The sequence below is a fragment of the Melospiza georgiana genome, chromosome 2 (assembly GCF_028018845.1).
Source record: "Melospiza georgiana isolate bMelGeo1 chromosome 2, bMelGeo1.pri, whole genome shotgun sequence".
Taxonomy (NCBI): Eukaryota; Metazoa; Chordata; class Aves; order Passeriformes; family Passerellidae; genus Melospiza; species Melospiza georgiana.
Genome location: NC_080431.1, coordinates 111,156,363 through 111,174,044, shown reverse-complemented (window position 1 = coordinate 111,174,044; position 17,682 = coordinate 111,156,363). Strand labels below are relative to the sequence as shown.

Here is a 17,682-nt window from a genome sequence, read left to right as displayed (position 1 = left end):
CAGTCTTTATGAAAGGATAATTATGCCTGTCCTTTAAACTCTGTCTTGAATTTTTAATCAGATTATTGTAATGTTAATTTTCTAATTCAGTTGTCCTTGGTGACCTGTACGTAAAGTTTGCTTTGTTTTAATTACAACAAGATAGTTGATTTATGCACTCAAGATGTAATTAGATATTGTTCATTCTATGATTTGCTTTGTATAGGAATACTTAACCAGAATTCTTATTTCCTTCTTTCCAGAGGAAGAGAAATCTAATCTTATAAGCAAAATTTTGGATGCACAAGTTCAGTTCAGCATTCCTGGCCCTTACATATCCTGAGAACTGTGTCAGGGTAACTGCTGGTGTTACTGGAGGCCAGAAAGGGAGTGGAATGGGGAAATCAACACAAGGCAGCAACTCAGAAATCAGAACGACATTCCTGACTGGTTGTGATCTTTGGAAATTGTCTTGTACACCATGTGCCCCTTTTTATGAGAATTCAGCATGTCAACATTGAAAATAGGGCATCTTGATTAAGGTGTAACAGCAATAGGCATCAACATTTATAGATTTACTTCATGCTTTAAAGAAAATTACACAAGTTATCACTCTTATTTTCAAGTAACATTCCACAGGCAGTTTCTGCCCTATATAGATGTGAAATTATATTTAGAACTACAGAGTTCAGTAATTAAAATAGACATTAATTGGGAATTGTCCTATCTGGACCATTTCTGAAGCTTTCATTTGCATTTCTGAGGCTTTGTCAAACCCAAGAGCATTATTCCTCAGAAATGTTTCTTTCTGTGAATTTTGACTGCTGTTGTAGCACAAACAGTTCTCTATTTGGGATAATTATAGAGCAAGTTAAACTACTAATACTACCACTGTGGACCTCTTTAAACTAGGTATTTTCTTACTGAATGTAATACCAATAAGTTTTCCTCCCAGGATTTAGACTCTTCAGTGCTTAAATGTGCAGCTCTATTTCACATTGGCATTCACAGCTACATTAAGGGTAGTCATGTAAGTAATGTTTATTTAACAGCAGGTGATTTGCCCCAAAATGAGCCTGTGACCAGAACTACAGAGTATGCAAACTCTTGTCACAGATGGTTTAGCAACCTGCACTAGTTCAGCTTTTTCAGGTTGAATGATATTGCTTTTCTCTAAATACCACTGTCTAGTTTTTCTACTAAGAGGTTTTTTGGAAGCAACAAAACCAATATTAATAATTGAAATTACTAAAATCTCCAGTGTAAACCAAAGCCCATGGAGTTAACCTGTATAAGAATTATCCTTAAGTATTTGTTAATACCTTAATGCTTTATTTCAGTCAGTGTGGACAATTTATTTCATATTTTCAGTGGTCACAATGTATAGTTCAAGAAAAAGATTGCAACAGCTTTTATAGAGGATATTAATTTCGGAGTTTGAAGGGCTGTGCTCAAAGAAAATATTAAAGCTACAGCAGTAATTAGGAATTGGATAAGGGAGGTGAATTGGTTCTTCTGGAATCTAGTGCTACCTGCTGTAGTAAAACTGATATCTGTGGTAGTGTGTAAGATTGCTTATTAAAACTTTTCCTATGTCCAAGATAAGGCTGCATTCACAGTGAGTTGGCTGTGTCATTTCCCATTTAAAGATTTCCAAACTGGAATTGCAACTTTTCAAATGTACTTTGCAAAATATTTTTAAACTGCTTTCTGGGGCTTTATGTAATTGAACTAAGTACTCAAAGACAAGTCTGCTTCTTGGTCATTTTTCCTTCAGACAAAATATATTAGACTAAGTATTACTGCATATATATATATATATATCTCAATGGTAGAGTGAAATACTAAAGGTGTGAAGAAATAATATTTTTAGTCATCTAGTCAATTTAGAATACAAGTGCTAACATCACTTTGTGCTGATTCTGACATAATTCAAATCATTATTTTAGCTACCAATTAAAAAAGATAACATGCAATAAATGCAGCTCTGAACTGATAAATGCGGTTTTGAAGCATTTTGAAGAATAACCTAGTGCTTTTAATTTCATACAGTGAAACTATATATTTCAGATAAAAAATGATCTTGAGATTAGTTAGTTAATTGTGTGAAAATTACTTTTTAGCTGAATGTGTAGAAGGATATAAAATAAAAAAAGAAAAAGTATCTTTTAAAGTTTGCAAAAATCTTCTAGTAGGGGAAATTTAGAGTATTCAGCTTATTAACATCCTGGAAAAAAAGATAGAAAATAATTCTTACAGAATAATAAGCATTAGAGAGGAAGATTTCACTATAGCCATGTTTTTGCCACTGCAGTCTCTCAGGTCAGGAAAGAAGATGGTACAGTTGTTTCATTAATATGCTGAAATGAGTGTGTTGGCTTTTCTTATGCACCCATCATTTAATATTTGGCAAGGGCCTTTCAATTCTTTTTTTATTTCCTCACAGTTTGCAAATCTTATTTTGAACCTCTAAGCTGGTTTCTGAAACCTGAAACCTTGTTCTTGAGGTGAAATAATTTTGGGGTTGTTTCTCTTCTTCCAAGAGCCAATAATGATAGTTCCAAGAGAGCTGTTCTCTGCCTTCCTGAATATCTTTGATTGTTATTCTGCTTCTTAAAGCTACCTTAACTTTGTTCCATAACCCCAACAGTGTTCCCTGGCTGTTGGATGAGTCCTGTGTATCCCATTTTCCTTTCAGAAGTTCATAATTTAGTTTTACCACACTTTAATATGACATGTTATACAGATATGATCAATCTGTTGGTCTGAGGTTCTTGGAGGTAGCTGCTAGACATATTTCCTGCAAGGAATTGCCTTTGGTTCCAATACCTGTTTATAAAATTGGACTTCTGACTTGTTTTTCCTATCTCATTTTTCATTTATCCACAGCATTGACAGTGATCAGTGAAACGATCTAAATAATGTCTAAATCCTCTGTCTTTATGAAGTGATCTGTTGGTTGATCCAGTGACTTGCCATCAAGAAAGCAATTCTTGTCTGCAGCTGTATCTGCACTGCTGGTCCTGAACTTGTGTCTCTCGTATTTCATGTCACCATTGCCTTTCATTGCTACTTGATTTTTAATTTAGAAAACAGTTTATTTTGTAATCTCTAATTGTTATTTAACTGAAAACATTTTAAACTTTGTGTTTGTTGATGCTATTTTATTTCATTTAAATTCTATTTAAAAAGATATCCATATTGTATTAATGCTTCATAATGAGGAAAATACTGAGAGAAACTTTGAGCAGAGCAGAAAAAAGGGGTCATGTTCTCCCATTCAAGGATGTATTTTATAAAACCTATCGGAGAAGCTGTTTTACTGGGGAAATTGTTCCATCAGTTTTGAATTCTGAATGGGTTTCCACAAATAATCTTTTAATTTTCTTTTAGATCAGGGGTTGTTGAATGAGCGTCTGAGTGCATCTGTCCTGTCGCAGGCCACCTGTGAAGAATCTGTTTTTCATCTTCTGGTTAAACAACCACAAGGTATGGAGCTTCTTAACCCTTAATATATATTTAAACTATTATTTTTTCTTATTTTATCAACTTGACCTGCAACAAGTCACAGTTTCATAGAACATGAAGTACCAGAGTGGAAAAACATGTCATTCCTAAGAAAATTATTTTGAAAATAATATTTTTGTAGCTTGAAGGATCAGTTAAGAAAAAGAAGAGGAAATAAAATCCAAAAATCAGAATTGGGTGATTGTAACTGCTTTTAATGTTTACCAAATAAACAGAAAACAAAAAATAAAATTATTTAAATCTAAATGCACTTTTGTTTCTCTTCAGCCTTTTCACTTTAACTCATTTGTGTTTTGTTCAGGGGAATTGTGTATTGATTTTTGGGTTTTTTTGTTTGTTATTTTCTGAGAGTTTTTTAAGATAATTCCGGTCTATAGTTTCTGGGAAAATTTTCATGGGAAAAAGAGTACTTTTCAATTAAAAAGCTCTCTGGAAAGAATTAAATTATTTGTTCATTATCATGAATGAAATTTTAAGTGTCACTTCTGGTCATATAGGATCTGAAATATGAAAGAAGCAAATTGCCTTTAGTGCTGTAATGCTACCAAAATTTATTTTTGACTTGTGTATGATAATTGATTTATTTGATTTATCTGATGTTATTACAAGTCTTGGATTATAACAGAAATTGCATCCTGCAATGATTTAAAATTATTCATTGCTGAAGTACAGAAGATAAGTAGATTTCTGTAGCTATTTTAAATATCTTTCCTAGTAATTATATCTATTCATTACTTCTCACATATGCTTTCTAATTTCAGAACACACAGGTAAATTATCCATATCTTCAGTTGTTTACAAAAAAAAATTTTATTTGCTCATATCCCCCACAAATGTGTGAGCATCTGTTTTATGTTAATATAGATATCAGAAAAAGCCATACCATTTCTTGAAGAAAAAGTGTCTATCTCACATTAAAGACCTTGTTTAGAAATATGAAATGAGCATCATTTGTTTACAGTTTCATTCAAAGAAATTTGCCATATGCTATGATTTTCCTGTATATGTACTTGACAGATTTTTATTTTGTAAAGGATATTGCAGACATTACTGTTCCCAGCAAGGAACTATTTTTGTTTTCCCTTCTGGAAGCTTGCTATGCCTCAAAACATTTCTAAGGATTATAGAAAGAAGGATTTGGAGGAACAAGAGGTGTAAGAATTGATCTGCATGTCATGTCATTTTTATATATATATACATTGCTCGTTGTTTCAGCAGCCAAGCCCCAGGCAGCCACTCACTCACTCACTCACTCTCCCACCAGCAGGATCAGGGAGAGAATTGGAAGGGTAAAAGGTGGAAAACTCATAGGCTGAGATAAAGACAGTTTGATATGGAAATTAAAAGCCGCACAAGCAAAGCAGACGAAACCAAGGAATTCAGTCACTGCTTCCCAAGGGCAGGCAGGGGTTCAGCCATCCCCAGGACCCCATCACAGCTAACAGTAACTTGGGCAGACAAACCCCATCACTCCAAACATGCCCTCTTGCTCCCTATTTCTGCCACTTCACACTCTGATCCATGATGTCCCAGGGTCTGGAATATCCCTTTGGTCAGTCTGGGTCACCTGTCCTGGCTGTGTCTCCTCCCAGCCTCCCATGCACACCAGGCTCCTCACCAGTGTGGCAGCAGGAAAAGCAGAAAAGGCCTTGGATCTGTGTAAACCCTGCTCAGCAGTAACAAAAACATCCCTATATTATCATCACTGTGTTCAGCACAAATCCAAAACACTGCCCCATACCAGCCACACTGAGAAGAAAATTAACCCTACCCCAGCCAAAACCAGCACATTTTACACAGACAAATACAAAAGCTGTGACTTTTGCCATGTTCTTATATATATTTTCTTTTCCACAGAAGCTGTGAGGAACTGTCCAAAACAATCTAGTTCATGTACACAGTAAAACTGAAAGTGTAATCCCTTCACAAATATAAGAGCAGTGAAGCAATCTTTAAAAGTTGTACTTTTTCCTCATCCTCATTTCCTTTATGTCTGAAATATCTTAATGATGTGATCAGTAGGTGAAGATCAGATTAGGTGCAGGTGTTACTGCTTGCCATTATTTCCTGTAAAAATAGAAACAATACTTTGAAAATGTGTTGGAACTAAATATTCTTGATGGACTTGCTGGAATATGACTGCTAGATCATTTTATGGGCAAAATTCATGCTTATGGAAAAATTGTGCTTGTTGCTAATTAATTACTTGTTTTCCCCTCGCTCCCTCTAAAAGCTGGGGGTAGAAATTCAGAGATACTGAGATATTCTGAGAAGCTAGGAGACATTTTTTCATCACCCTTTCACAAGAAATCCAAAATACTTGCCCTACTGTAAAATTGGTACTCAGAGCAGGGTATCCTTTTTCCCTGCCCTGCCTTCCCAGTGACACAAACTCTGTCACTTCACCCAGAGTGAAGGTTCGATCTCATTTTGCATTCAACCTCCAGTCATCACATTTTATGGCTTGGCTGCTGCTCTTGGTGATCAATAAGCTTCACTGTTGTAACCACTTGGTGCAGCACCAAACAGGAGCAGTGAACAGGGCAGTTGGCTGAACATGCTGTTTAGATATCTCTCTCCATATTTCAGCACAAGTTCTGTATTTAAAACGTCTATAATTTAAGCTGCCATGTCACCTGTATCATGTTTATCTCTTTCCCTATGGAGAACTCTGTGGTTAACTCCTTAATTTTTTCTTCTAACTTTGGTTTTGTCTAAAATATATGTATTTGTTGACTTTGCCAACCACTTAGGAAGGAAAGATGAAATATATTTGATAAATATATTTAATGTGAGACATTTTCCAAAAAGCTGCCTGCAGAGTAAAACCAGTTGATGGAAATCAAATTTGAGATACTAAAATTCTGTGCATGCTCTTTGGAAGCATGCTACTATTACAGTTTCATATTTTATTCATCATTCTTTGAGAAAGCATTTTGGCATACTTTTAATGTCATGTACCGTCCACTGTGATTGCAGATAATTTGGCTTTTAAACTACTTTCACCTAAGAAATGGCATAAATTTTGTTCAGGTCCTTAGGCCATTTCCCTAAAAATACTAGATTTAAAGATTTTCTTCTTGAATCCTGTACTTATTTGCATCTGCTTTTTTCTTTCAGTAATTTTGCATGTACAGTCTGTTTTTTCTTGTTATTGCTTTCAAAGACTGAAAAAACAACAAAACTAACATACTTGGTTGCCCTGGTTGTCCTTAGTTCCTCTCTGTTTCTTTTATAATGTCTCCATTATCTCAAAATGAAGAATCAGAGAAGAGGAAAAAAAGATAGAGCTGTGAGAAATATTTCTTCATTCTAGCAGACTATTTTGAAAATATGTTTAAAATTACAAAGTTTGCTTTCCTCTTCTATATTTTAACTGCATTTTGTGACCAAGGTTTGGTCCCTCAAACAAGCAGAAATAATTTTACACTTTATAAGTTCCATCAGAGGTTCTGTTGAAGGCCACCATCAGTGGCTCCATCTGATAGTTTTCCTCCACCTGTGGGTATATTCAGTTCTGAGGACTGCAGATCATATTTTCTTTCTAATCTACTGTCTGTAATTTTTGGGAAAGGGCATAGTTTGCTAGATCAGTCTGCCTTTAAGATCTCAATTTTTTCTTATACCTTACTGCTACTTTTGTCCCTGCTCTCTTGGTGCCATTAGGACTGGTTTTGTGAGAGGGTCCAGGGTCAATTCAGTGCACAAAGTCAGGCTTAACTTCATTTCTGTGATGTTACTGAGTATTGTACAGAGGCTGGCTGATTGAAGACCGCATCTAGATGGGGAATCACTATCTGTTGGATATCTAGTATAAAAATTTATGGTCCGTGTGTCCTCAGCACCAGTCTGTCGGAGAAAGGTTTACTGACAGGTTCTATCCTGTTTTGTATTGGTGATTGTCCCTGGTGGTTGCAGGTGCCATGGAGTTGGTGGTCACTTAACCAGGAGCTTCCTGAGAATATTTTAATGCCATTTTCACTGGAATTGTCCTCTGAGTGAGAAACCTACCTGTCCTCTTCCTTAGAGTATGAGATTCCTTCCTGCTGGGATCGCTTTTGGTGTGGCCATCTTTTGCTGTGTAGAGAGAGACTTTTCAAGCAGGATTTGTATAATTTCAAAGTACACAGGTTTGTTTTATGGTCTGATACATGCAGTAGATAACCAGGACTCTGACTCACTGCCAGGATAGGTGTTAGCATGATCAGTATTCCCAGTGAGACATGGGATGTATCTTTGCTGCCCCTGTTGTCATTAGTCATTTGAGGCCAGGTCAGCCTTTGTCTTGCAATGGGTTCATGCATGATATTGCTGGGTTGCCATCTTCTGATTCTTTGGGCTTTTCCATAGATTTTTTTATAGCTTTTCACTTCAGAACTTTTTAACTGAGTCCTTGAGTTATTTCTTAGCTATTTTCTCACACCTTATGACTTTTCTCAGTAGAATCAATCCAAAGTAGTGGTGCTCTGCTGTACCCAGTTAGACTCTGCAACACTGACAGCTGAACTGCTACTCAAACTATTACATGTGCTTTTGAAGAAATTGCAGTTTATGCTCCCTACAAAATAGCTTTCTTGAAGCTATTGCATTGTGTCTGTGCAAGACACAATGATTTCCCTTCCTGGCCCTATTTGGGTGTCTGTCTGAATGCCTGTTCCTTGTTTAAACCTCCAGATGGCATTTTCCCTCGTTCATTTTTCTCTGATGTGCTATCATGGTACCTGGAAGCTTGTACAGATGCAGATTTGCGTTGTGAAGTTTCCAGCAGAAAGAAAGGTGTGGGATCCCTGCCTAATCCATGCACATGAATTTTCCTGATTGCTGAATCACCCTGGCTTGCCTCTCCCCTGTGAAACCATTCTGAAAGAGCAGTGTCCCATGTTACAGCTAACAGAGAAACAGGGTGTCATTACTCAGTCCTGGGACGTGACAGCACAAATGATGTGGTCTAAGCCACATTTATCTCTAGAGAGATGTGTGATAAAATCAATGAGGTGAAGCTGGTGGCATTCCTGAGTGCTGGGCTGATTGTCTCTGCTGTGAGCAAGGAAAACCTTAGAGAGCTCTCTAAAGCCACAGCACACCTGAGGCTGCCCTCACATAGGGAAAGTCAGTAGGGAAATGTTTGTGCCATGTTTTAAGGCACTCATGCCTTCTAGTATAAAGAAGGTCAAAGCTTAAAGATTTTTCTTTGTACTTCTCTGCAATCTCTTCAGGCCATACATACTTCATATATATTTATTTGTCCTGTTATATGCCCTCTTTTTACCTTTGAATTTAACTTTCTTTATGAATTGTATGCTGCAGACAAATCTTTATATTTGTTTGCCAGGAATCCCTTCTAGTGAAATAAGTTAAGGAAGTGAAAGGCAGCATAGTAACAATAAGTGAAAATTCTCAGTTACTGTTCTCTTAAAAACAATCCTGTGAATTGAAGGAGTAGAACAGCACATTCCCTTGACTGGGTAAGGAAATGATTTCTCTATTTCAGCATGCTCTCCTGATGTTGCAAAAGAAGAGAAAAAAGATATTCAGAATGCAAATAAAAGAAGGGAAGACTTCAGAAAGCCAGATTTTGCATAGTCTCACGTAGATGCATGGAAGACTTCCCATGTGGATTTATCATGAAAAACAGATTTTCAGGCTATAATTGCCTCACAGATTTTAGCTAGGCCATGCAGTAGTTTTCCTTCAGAATATCATGATTTGTTACTGAACATCCAGAGTACAGTACTTCAGAGCATTTAAACTATGCAAATCACCTCAGGGGAGGCTGTTATTTCACATTATATTGGCCTATTTCTCTATTTAAAAATATCTGCTCTGTTGTATAACTTGATAAGAAGTTATCTTCTTCAATTTCAATAGAACTAGAAAATGAAAAGATGATTAATTTTGACTTTGAATAGCATATTACTGGTAATCTATTTGATAACAGCTGTTGATGGACAAGATGGAGTCAGGATGTGCCCTTGAATAAGACAGAACTGCTTAATTCCTCCCCTCTTCCTGATTCTTGATTCTAGCCTTCACCTGTTTAGGTCATAAACCCTGGGAAAACTCCAGAGATACAGATTTGTCTCAACCTGTAAATTACTCAGTAAATCTATGTCTAACTCCAAATCTGCTATAAAAATTATCTGCACTAATCTTTTGTTTCCAGCAGCACATGCACAGTGGGGAAGTTGCCAGCAGTATCAATCAGTTGTTTCTTGAGGGAATTAAGAGGTTTGATTTTTTGGATATCTGTTTTATTTTCATTTTCCCAATCCTCCTCTGCTCTGGGAACAGTGACATCTCTGTCTCTCATTAATTCATCTGTGCAAGATGCTTCCACATCCATGCTGGACCCCAAACATTCAGTGAGGAGTAGGTTTCCCTCCTGCCCTAAGCTAGCTGATTTACTGACTGAAATTGTTGATTTTTCTGTAGCTTTTCTTCATTTCTTCATTTGTGTTTCTAAGTTGACTTTGCTTATTTATCCAGCTGTTGAGTTCTGAGAAACAGTGAAGGTATGTTGGAGATGCTTGTCTAACCTGGTTGAGAGAGGATAAAAGACTAAAAAATGAAAGAAACAAGAAAATAACTCACCCCATCCTATTGGCATTGGTATTGATAGAAAAAATGTATGGAAATTTTGAAAATTAGAGACTTTTTTTTCCTATGGAAGTTGAAAATAATTATGGAATTCTTGAAAATACTCCCTTAGCATTTTAAAATGAGGAGATATGGGGTATGTGTGGGAAAGAAATTGAACATTTTCTGTAAGAACATTTGGAGATGGAAGATCATGATAAAATGTTAAGTTTTTCAAAAGTAGGTCTGAGGGTTTGAGGGAAAGAAGAGCTAGTTGGCTTTTTTTGCTTGTTTGTTTTAATTACTGTACACTTTCCAGGAGAGAAGCCAATTTAAACTTACCTTATTAAGTAACTGTCCAAGGCACAGGTTTTATTTTAAAACATAAATGCTAGAAGGCATTATTGAAATTGACCTTTCAACTTTGAAGTTTTATGCCTTAAAAGTGTTTGATAATTACACTGTTGAACTAATATTCTTTTTTCATATACTGTTTTTCTAGAACATTTTTTGTCAAATGTTTTCATTGATTGTTTTTTTTTCTTTTGATCAGTGAAGAATGGGTGTCAAGTATAAAACAGAAGCTAAGAGAAAGTAAAATTATATATATTACACACACACACATATATATATATATATGTAGTATGCATTCAGTAGTTAAACAACAATTTTTTATCCACAGTGGTAAGAGAATTCTCAATATAGTGAGACACACTTTAAAGTCACGAAACCATTAATGTTTTTCTTAATCAGAATTTGGCTTGCAGAACATTGTGTACTTCAGCTTGATTTTAAAGGTCTTATTTCCCAAGTGTTAAGCTTTTTACATATCTATGATAGTCCCTGTCCTGACACTCTTTTTCTCATTCCAAGTAGCATGATGTGCTTGGAATCTTTTTTGGAATTCTGTGAAATGAAGCATAGACTCAAGTGTGTTACACAAGAGTGTCTCTTTTTTTAATCTCATATTTCTGTAAAACTCAATCACACAAGTCAAATTTATATGACCAGGTCATTCCATAACTGTCCTGCCAAACAATTAACTTGCTTCTACACATTTTCCACAGCTCTATAAATTATTTTGTCTTCCTCTCTACTCAGAGTTCTACAACTCTTCAATAGATACATAGTTCTGTTGCTGTCTGAAGATGTTTTGAGTTATAATTATGTGAAATCTCAATCTGAATTGCAGCCAGGAACAAACTGAAAGGAAAGAAGAGGGCGGCTTTTTAAACATTATTTTTATTCATTATTTTAGTCTCAAAGTTGTCAGGACTACTTGACTTACTTAGGAAAGCTGTCAGAGTGTTCTGGGCATGCAGATGTGCATTTTCTCCTTCTTGGTCAAGTCAGTGTTGTCTGAGCTTTAGTTTTGCACTGTATTTGATAGCAAGATACAACATTTTTTACAAGCAGCAGAAAAGGTCCTGTTGAATAATGAGATTTAACATTTAAGAGGGTCTGTGTTCTCTCCCCTAACATCCCATAATAAAGTTTATACACTTTTAAAAGAATATGTTTGGTTTTGTTGTAGGGTCTGTGATTAATTGAAATAAGAGCTGCTAGAGTTGGATTCACAAGTCAGATTATTCATTATAAGGAAAGATGCATTTGGGTTGTTCAGTCTCAGCTCAGTAGCATATTTGAATCTGATGAATTTCAGGTAGGTAAGACAATCCCCAGACAGCAAAGAATTTAAATTTAAACATCTGCCTCACTTGCACTGTAATTACAGGGAATGTAAATGTGTATTTCAGGCATCTATTCTAACTGCTCTGGTGTGAGTAGAGGTGGGATTATTTGTGTGGCTAATTGTTTTGATAAATAATTTTGTATGCCCATAATCTGTATTTGCACCTCAAAATTATATATTTATCCTTGTTTATAAGATATAACCAGGATCAATAATGCTGTGGCTCATTTTCTTGCCAAATGGGGTCTTTAAAGCTGTTCTCTGAAGGGGAGGAATAATTTAATTAAAATGAACATCATATTCTTTGTACTCTGCTGCTTTCATTCTTCCCTAGATATTTTGCCATACTATTACTAAGATTAACAAATTATTCAAAATATTTTTTTATGGGAAAGATAATAAATTATTCACAATCTCATTAAAATTGATATATTTCAGTTACCAGGGGGAATTTGGATTCCTTGATTTACATTTCTGTCACACAGCCTGAAAGATTAGGCAGGGCCTGTTTTGTTATGATAAAGCATTTGGGATTGTACCTGCCTGAGTGTATTTGCAAAAAGAATGCATCTCACTAGTACCACTTCTCTCTTCATATGAGTCTCAGCAAAAATTTATCTTTCTCTTCCCTGCCTTTTATGATGCATACAGGATCTTACTTTCAACTTTTACATTATTTATGTGAAATCCCTCTTGTTTACCTGAAGATCAGGTTGATACCTTCAGTCATCAACATTACTAACAATTTTGCATCTTACCATAATATTTAGGTTTAAACAATATTTATTTCTTTAAATGCATTGCTGATACCAAGTTCAAAAACCCATGCAAGCCTCAAACAAGCACAGGAAAAAGGAAATTTGGGCACTTGTGCTGTGTTTGCTGTGTGTGAAAGGCCAGGATGGGCTGTAACTCTAACCCAGCCTTTGCCTTCATTTCAGTGTGATGCTTTTTCTGCTCACAAGCCATAGTAAGTCAGTCAACAGAGGGGATTTTGGTATTAAGTACTGAACATCATTTGTGTGTTTTTGGAGAAATACAGAACCAGGACTTAGATTGCAAATGGCCGAAAAGTGTTTGAATCGTGACCTTTACTGTATGAAGGAATAATACCTCACAACCACTGAAGCATGCAGCACAAAATTCTTCACTGAACATCAAAGTTATCTTTACAATGTACATAAGATACTTTATTACACTCATAGTCTGGTATCACATATTTGGTCTAGAATCATCTGTTGAGTGGAGGGAAGTTAAGCTAACTTCTTTGCACAGTAATTTAAAGGGTCATGAGGGCATTGAAAGAGGGTATTATTTCCTCAAACTCCTCTTGCTAGAACATTGTTTTTACCATGCAGTAGTTTATGTTCAAGTATTTTACTCTTTTTACTGTTAATATACGACATTAGGTAAAATCTGTGTTTGCAAAAATATTCAAAACCTCTGAAATTTATATGGGTAATGAATGAAAGCGGACTGAACCTTAAGTACTTTCTGCATTCACATCTTGTTAAGGTACTTAATTTTATTTTCACAGATCTTCTTTTACTTGAGCAAAGGAATCTAGCATTTTACTCATTTTAAACCAGGGAAACAGTGCTATAGGTATAATAAAGGTTTTCCCCTACTAAAGCTGTAGTTATTTCAAAACAAAATCCAGAGGCTTGAAACGTAAGAAGAATCTCTTTCTCATAATCATTTGGTGAATCATTGGGGAAACAAATATTCATACAAAGTCCTAAATGAGACATGGAATTGAAAATTATCCCATGTAACTATCAAGAGGTCTGTGAAACTTCATGATGTGACTGTTTCTTTTATCTCTAAATTGGAGCTATTAATTGCCTCTTTAAGGTACTAAATTCAGTGTAGTTAACTTGAGAGATTTTTTTGTAATAGATGAACTTAAAGAATGCAGATCATGTTTTTTGATTGCCTTATTTGCCTGCTTGTGTTATAAGAATGTTTTTACACTGAGGGGAAAACTATAGAATTCCACCAATTTCTGGTGTTGAATTGTCTTTTATCTGATTTCTTCACAAGCACTGAAAATCCCTTATAAATTAAGTAATTTTCTCCTTCAGAAAGATACTAAGATAAAACAAAGATTATATGCCCATAAAGATTGATATCTATTAATTACAGGTGGCATTGCCTTTTTCACAATAGGTGCCAGTAATTTTAGCTAATCCCTGAGGTTTGTAACCCTTTTTATTACCTCTGCTACATACTCCCAGCAGAATCCAAAACTTGAATTGCATGCTGTCCTCTTAGGGGCTGTTCCAATTTCTTTTTTTCTAGCCATGTATACAATTTTCTCTTTTCCATTAAATAGGAAAATAAGAATTCGATTGCTGAAAAGAACTGTTTTTCAGACCTGTGTCAACAATGTGTTTTCTACATACACAAACAAGCAAATCAGCTTTATCACACATAATAGCACATGACACTAGACAATATAATAGCTTGTCAGTAGCTGTTGAGGAAATTTTGGATAATCCTTATCTCTCCAGCTTACTTTACATCCTTTCAAATAAAAAATCACAAGCTATATCCTGTTAATCTTTTCTTCTTACTGATTTATCCCTTTTCCAAATCAAGAATTAATTTTTGTTAATTAAGTATTTTTCTTTCTTTGATCTATAGATTTACCCAATTCTCCCAACTCTGAATTAAGTGGAAATGCCTTTTTTTCCTGCTTTCTCCTACCTCTACTTTTTGATGCCAATCTCATTGATTGAAGAAATACAGGGGTTTTTTCCAACTTCTTGAAGCCTGTTTACTTCTAGGAACCCTCTATTTGATATACAATGTTAATTAGCCTGGGTTGCCTTCTGCAGTTGTTGTTTGTTCATCTTTGCAATAAAAGCATGTTTAAATGATTCAAGATAAGAGGGAGAGATTCAGAGGACCCTAATTACTTAACTAACCAAAGAAAATTTTGGTGGCAATTTGTTTGTCCTGTCTCTCTAAAAAGCAGAATGTTGGTGATGAAGCATTCAGTGTCACAGAAGAAAGCAGGGACTGAAAACAAGTGAGTGTTATTCAGTAGACAAATTAAAAGTGAAACCTATTTTTAACAATGAGCTTAATTAACTCTCAGAACAATTCTCAATGAAACGTGGAGGATTCACTACTGCTGACAAGTTCTAAATAAAGTGACTGTGTTTTTTTCCTAATTAAATTCTCTTGTTCAAGAAGAGTTATTGAGACTGAACCTTGATTTTTTTCAAATGAGTTCTTTCTATGTATTGAACTCAAGTTAGGTGATCGTAATGACTGAAATGTTTAGCTGTGAAGAAACAAAAAAAGATCTCTGCAGTGTTCTGCATAATCAAATATGTTTTAAACATGCTTTAATAATACAATCCAAAAAGGGAAAAAAGTACTTTGAAGTTTCTGAAGTAAAATTTTCAGAATTTCATTTATATTATTTGTCTATTCTTTTACTACATCAGGATGAAAACAGGGTCAAGAAGTCAAGTACCATCAATAGATACAAACTGTACAAACTTTCTTTTCTTTACTATTGTTACCTATTGCCTCTAAAGAATCAGCATTGCAAGTGTTTTGGTCATTAGTCTATATAGAAAAGGAACATATCTAAAAAATAAATTAAATTTTGAGACCAAATATATTCAACCAGGAAAAGCTATAGATTGTAGGAAAATTAACTGCTATTTTTCTAACTCTTTTTTCTACTCTTCTCCAACTCCTTGCTGCCATGTATCAGAAAATAAATTTTTTTTTCCTTTAGATTGATACCAAATGACAGCTTGTAAAGATCTGTTCCTTGTCATCTTTACACACAGGGTTTTTTTCCTCTGCCTTTTCTTCACTTCACACCTATGACAAACAGCTGTTGGGAAATGCATTTTTCCCTACATTTCTTCAGTGTTTGGCTGCAAATCACTTGTGCCTTGAGCTGCTTTAGAGACTAAACCATATGGAGAGAAAAAATGGCTTAGATTTGAAGGCTGACAGCATCTTGTTTTGACAGATTTAAAATGTATTATCTCGATTAAGTTCCTTGCACGAAAATTTTCATTCCCAGTTATCTCACCACAAGTTATTGTCAGAGGAGGTTACAGTTACTGACCTGAAATGTCTCCTTTCTATTCCAGAAAAGCATTGTAGTTTTATCTCTGGCTATATTTTAACTAAGTTTTAGAAAAGAATCAGAAATTATCCATTTTCTTCCTTCCTGAATCAAAAGAAAACTGGTCTCTTACTGGGAACTCAAACAGTTTGTGCCAAAAAAAAAAAAAAGTAAAAGCTAAATTTTAGGTATTTGTTTTGTATTTTGTGTGAAAATGAAGTATTCATCTTGCTTTCTGAATTGTGGCTGATAGTGTATAATTTGGTTTCCATGGGAAATCAAATGGTTTCCATTTCTGGATTCACAGAGAGGTTCAGGATCTGCAGCAGCCGCCCCTCCTCAGAAACACTGCAGCTCCCATTGAGTCATCCAAAGCCTGTCTTCTCTATGATTCACAATCATCCTGACACTGTCACGTAATTTTAGTCCTTGATCCCTTCCAGAATATCTTAATATTAATTTCCACTTTTAGCCTTAATTTTATTTGGTTTTTAAATCTAGTTCATTTCCTACATGTTTGCTTCTAAACATTTTTTTTTTTTTCATGAGGCCCTCAAGTATATCCCTTTATATTAATCTCTGAATTTTAGGGGTCAGCATCTCATATATTTATTGGATATTTGATTACTATTTGCTCTAAATTACAGCTGCAGGGGTGATTTTAACCTTGTTCACACAGCAGGAATCAATGCACATTCCCCAGCCATGAACTGCTAATAGTCCTTCTGGCTGGAAACTCATACAACATTTCAACTGCCCCTCAGGGGACCAGGAGAATTATAATAATTATCATATTAACCACAGAAATTCAAGGGATAAACTATTTTGTTACTTGAATGAAGTCTTAATGAAATTTAAATATGATCTGTAACTATACCTGAGTCTGACAAGTGAGCAGCCATGTGTCATATTCACTGATCCAGCATCTCCCAGGTCTTTGTAGCAGGGTTAAAATATTTCTGGATATTTCTAAACTGATGTGTCCTAACATGGTGTAATGATTGAGTAGCAGGAATGTACATAACCAGCATGTGAGATTGCACTGACAATAAAAGATGATATTGTGTAGACATGCGAATTTTCAGAGTTTGAAAAAATGGATTCTGTCAGAAATCATTACTTGTTAAAAAAAGAACAAGCCAATGTGAGTTACTAGTTTGTCCATAAAAATCAAAAATATCACTGAAGTAGAAAGGCACTTGACAGCTCAACAGACTTTCTTGCTAGAGAATATTGCTAATGGTTTTTTTCTGTACTTTCTCTAGGGACAAATTATTGTTCTGTGATGGTCTTGATAAAATCTGGAGCAGGTTTTGCATGTCAATGAGAGCAGTCAGAACATAAGATGTATTCTATAAATTTTCATCCTAGAGGTATGTTTGCTGGCCTCTGTATGAGGCCACTGCAGTCAAGTCAGCACTCATTCCTAAAAATAAGATAAAATCCAACAACAGTGACATCCCAGGCTATTTTTTGACTGCATTTTCTCCTGACCAAGGAAGTAATCAAAAGGACACCTTAATAAATAGAAAAAAAAAAATGAAGGGTTTTCTTCTCTTCTCAGGCATTTTCTATTCCTACATAAAGTTTTATGAATTGATTCCTGCAACCTTGTTTTCAGAGCCCATGATTTTTATCTTTTCCTTTTCACTTGCATAGAGCACAAGAAACATCTTGAGGATGTAACTGGCATTGGGAAGAGAAGAATGCTTGGTTTAAGTACCAGGTTGTCTGTGGCTGTTATTAGTGTCTTAGGCTATTTCTGGGTGAAATCCACATTCTCTGAAGACATCAGCTCCTAGCAAAG

General features: G+C 35.2%; 1 protein-coding gene across 1 annotated transcript in view; it reads left to right on the top strand.

Moving 5' to 3' along the window:
• Positions 1 to 17,682, top strand: part of CFAP47 (cilia and flagella associated protein 47) — a 259,943-nt gene that overhangs the window by 196,456 nt on the left and 45,805 nt on the right. Inside the window, exon 57 of the mRNA XM_058045574.1 lies at positions 3,373 to 3,468. Within this exon, the coding sequence (XP_057901557.1) occupies positions 3,373 to 3,468 (96 nt within the window). The remainder of the gene's footprint in view (positions 1 to 3,372; positions 3,469 to 17,682) is intronic.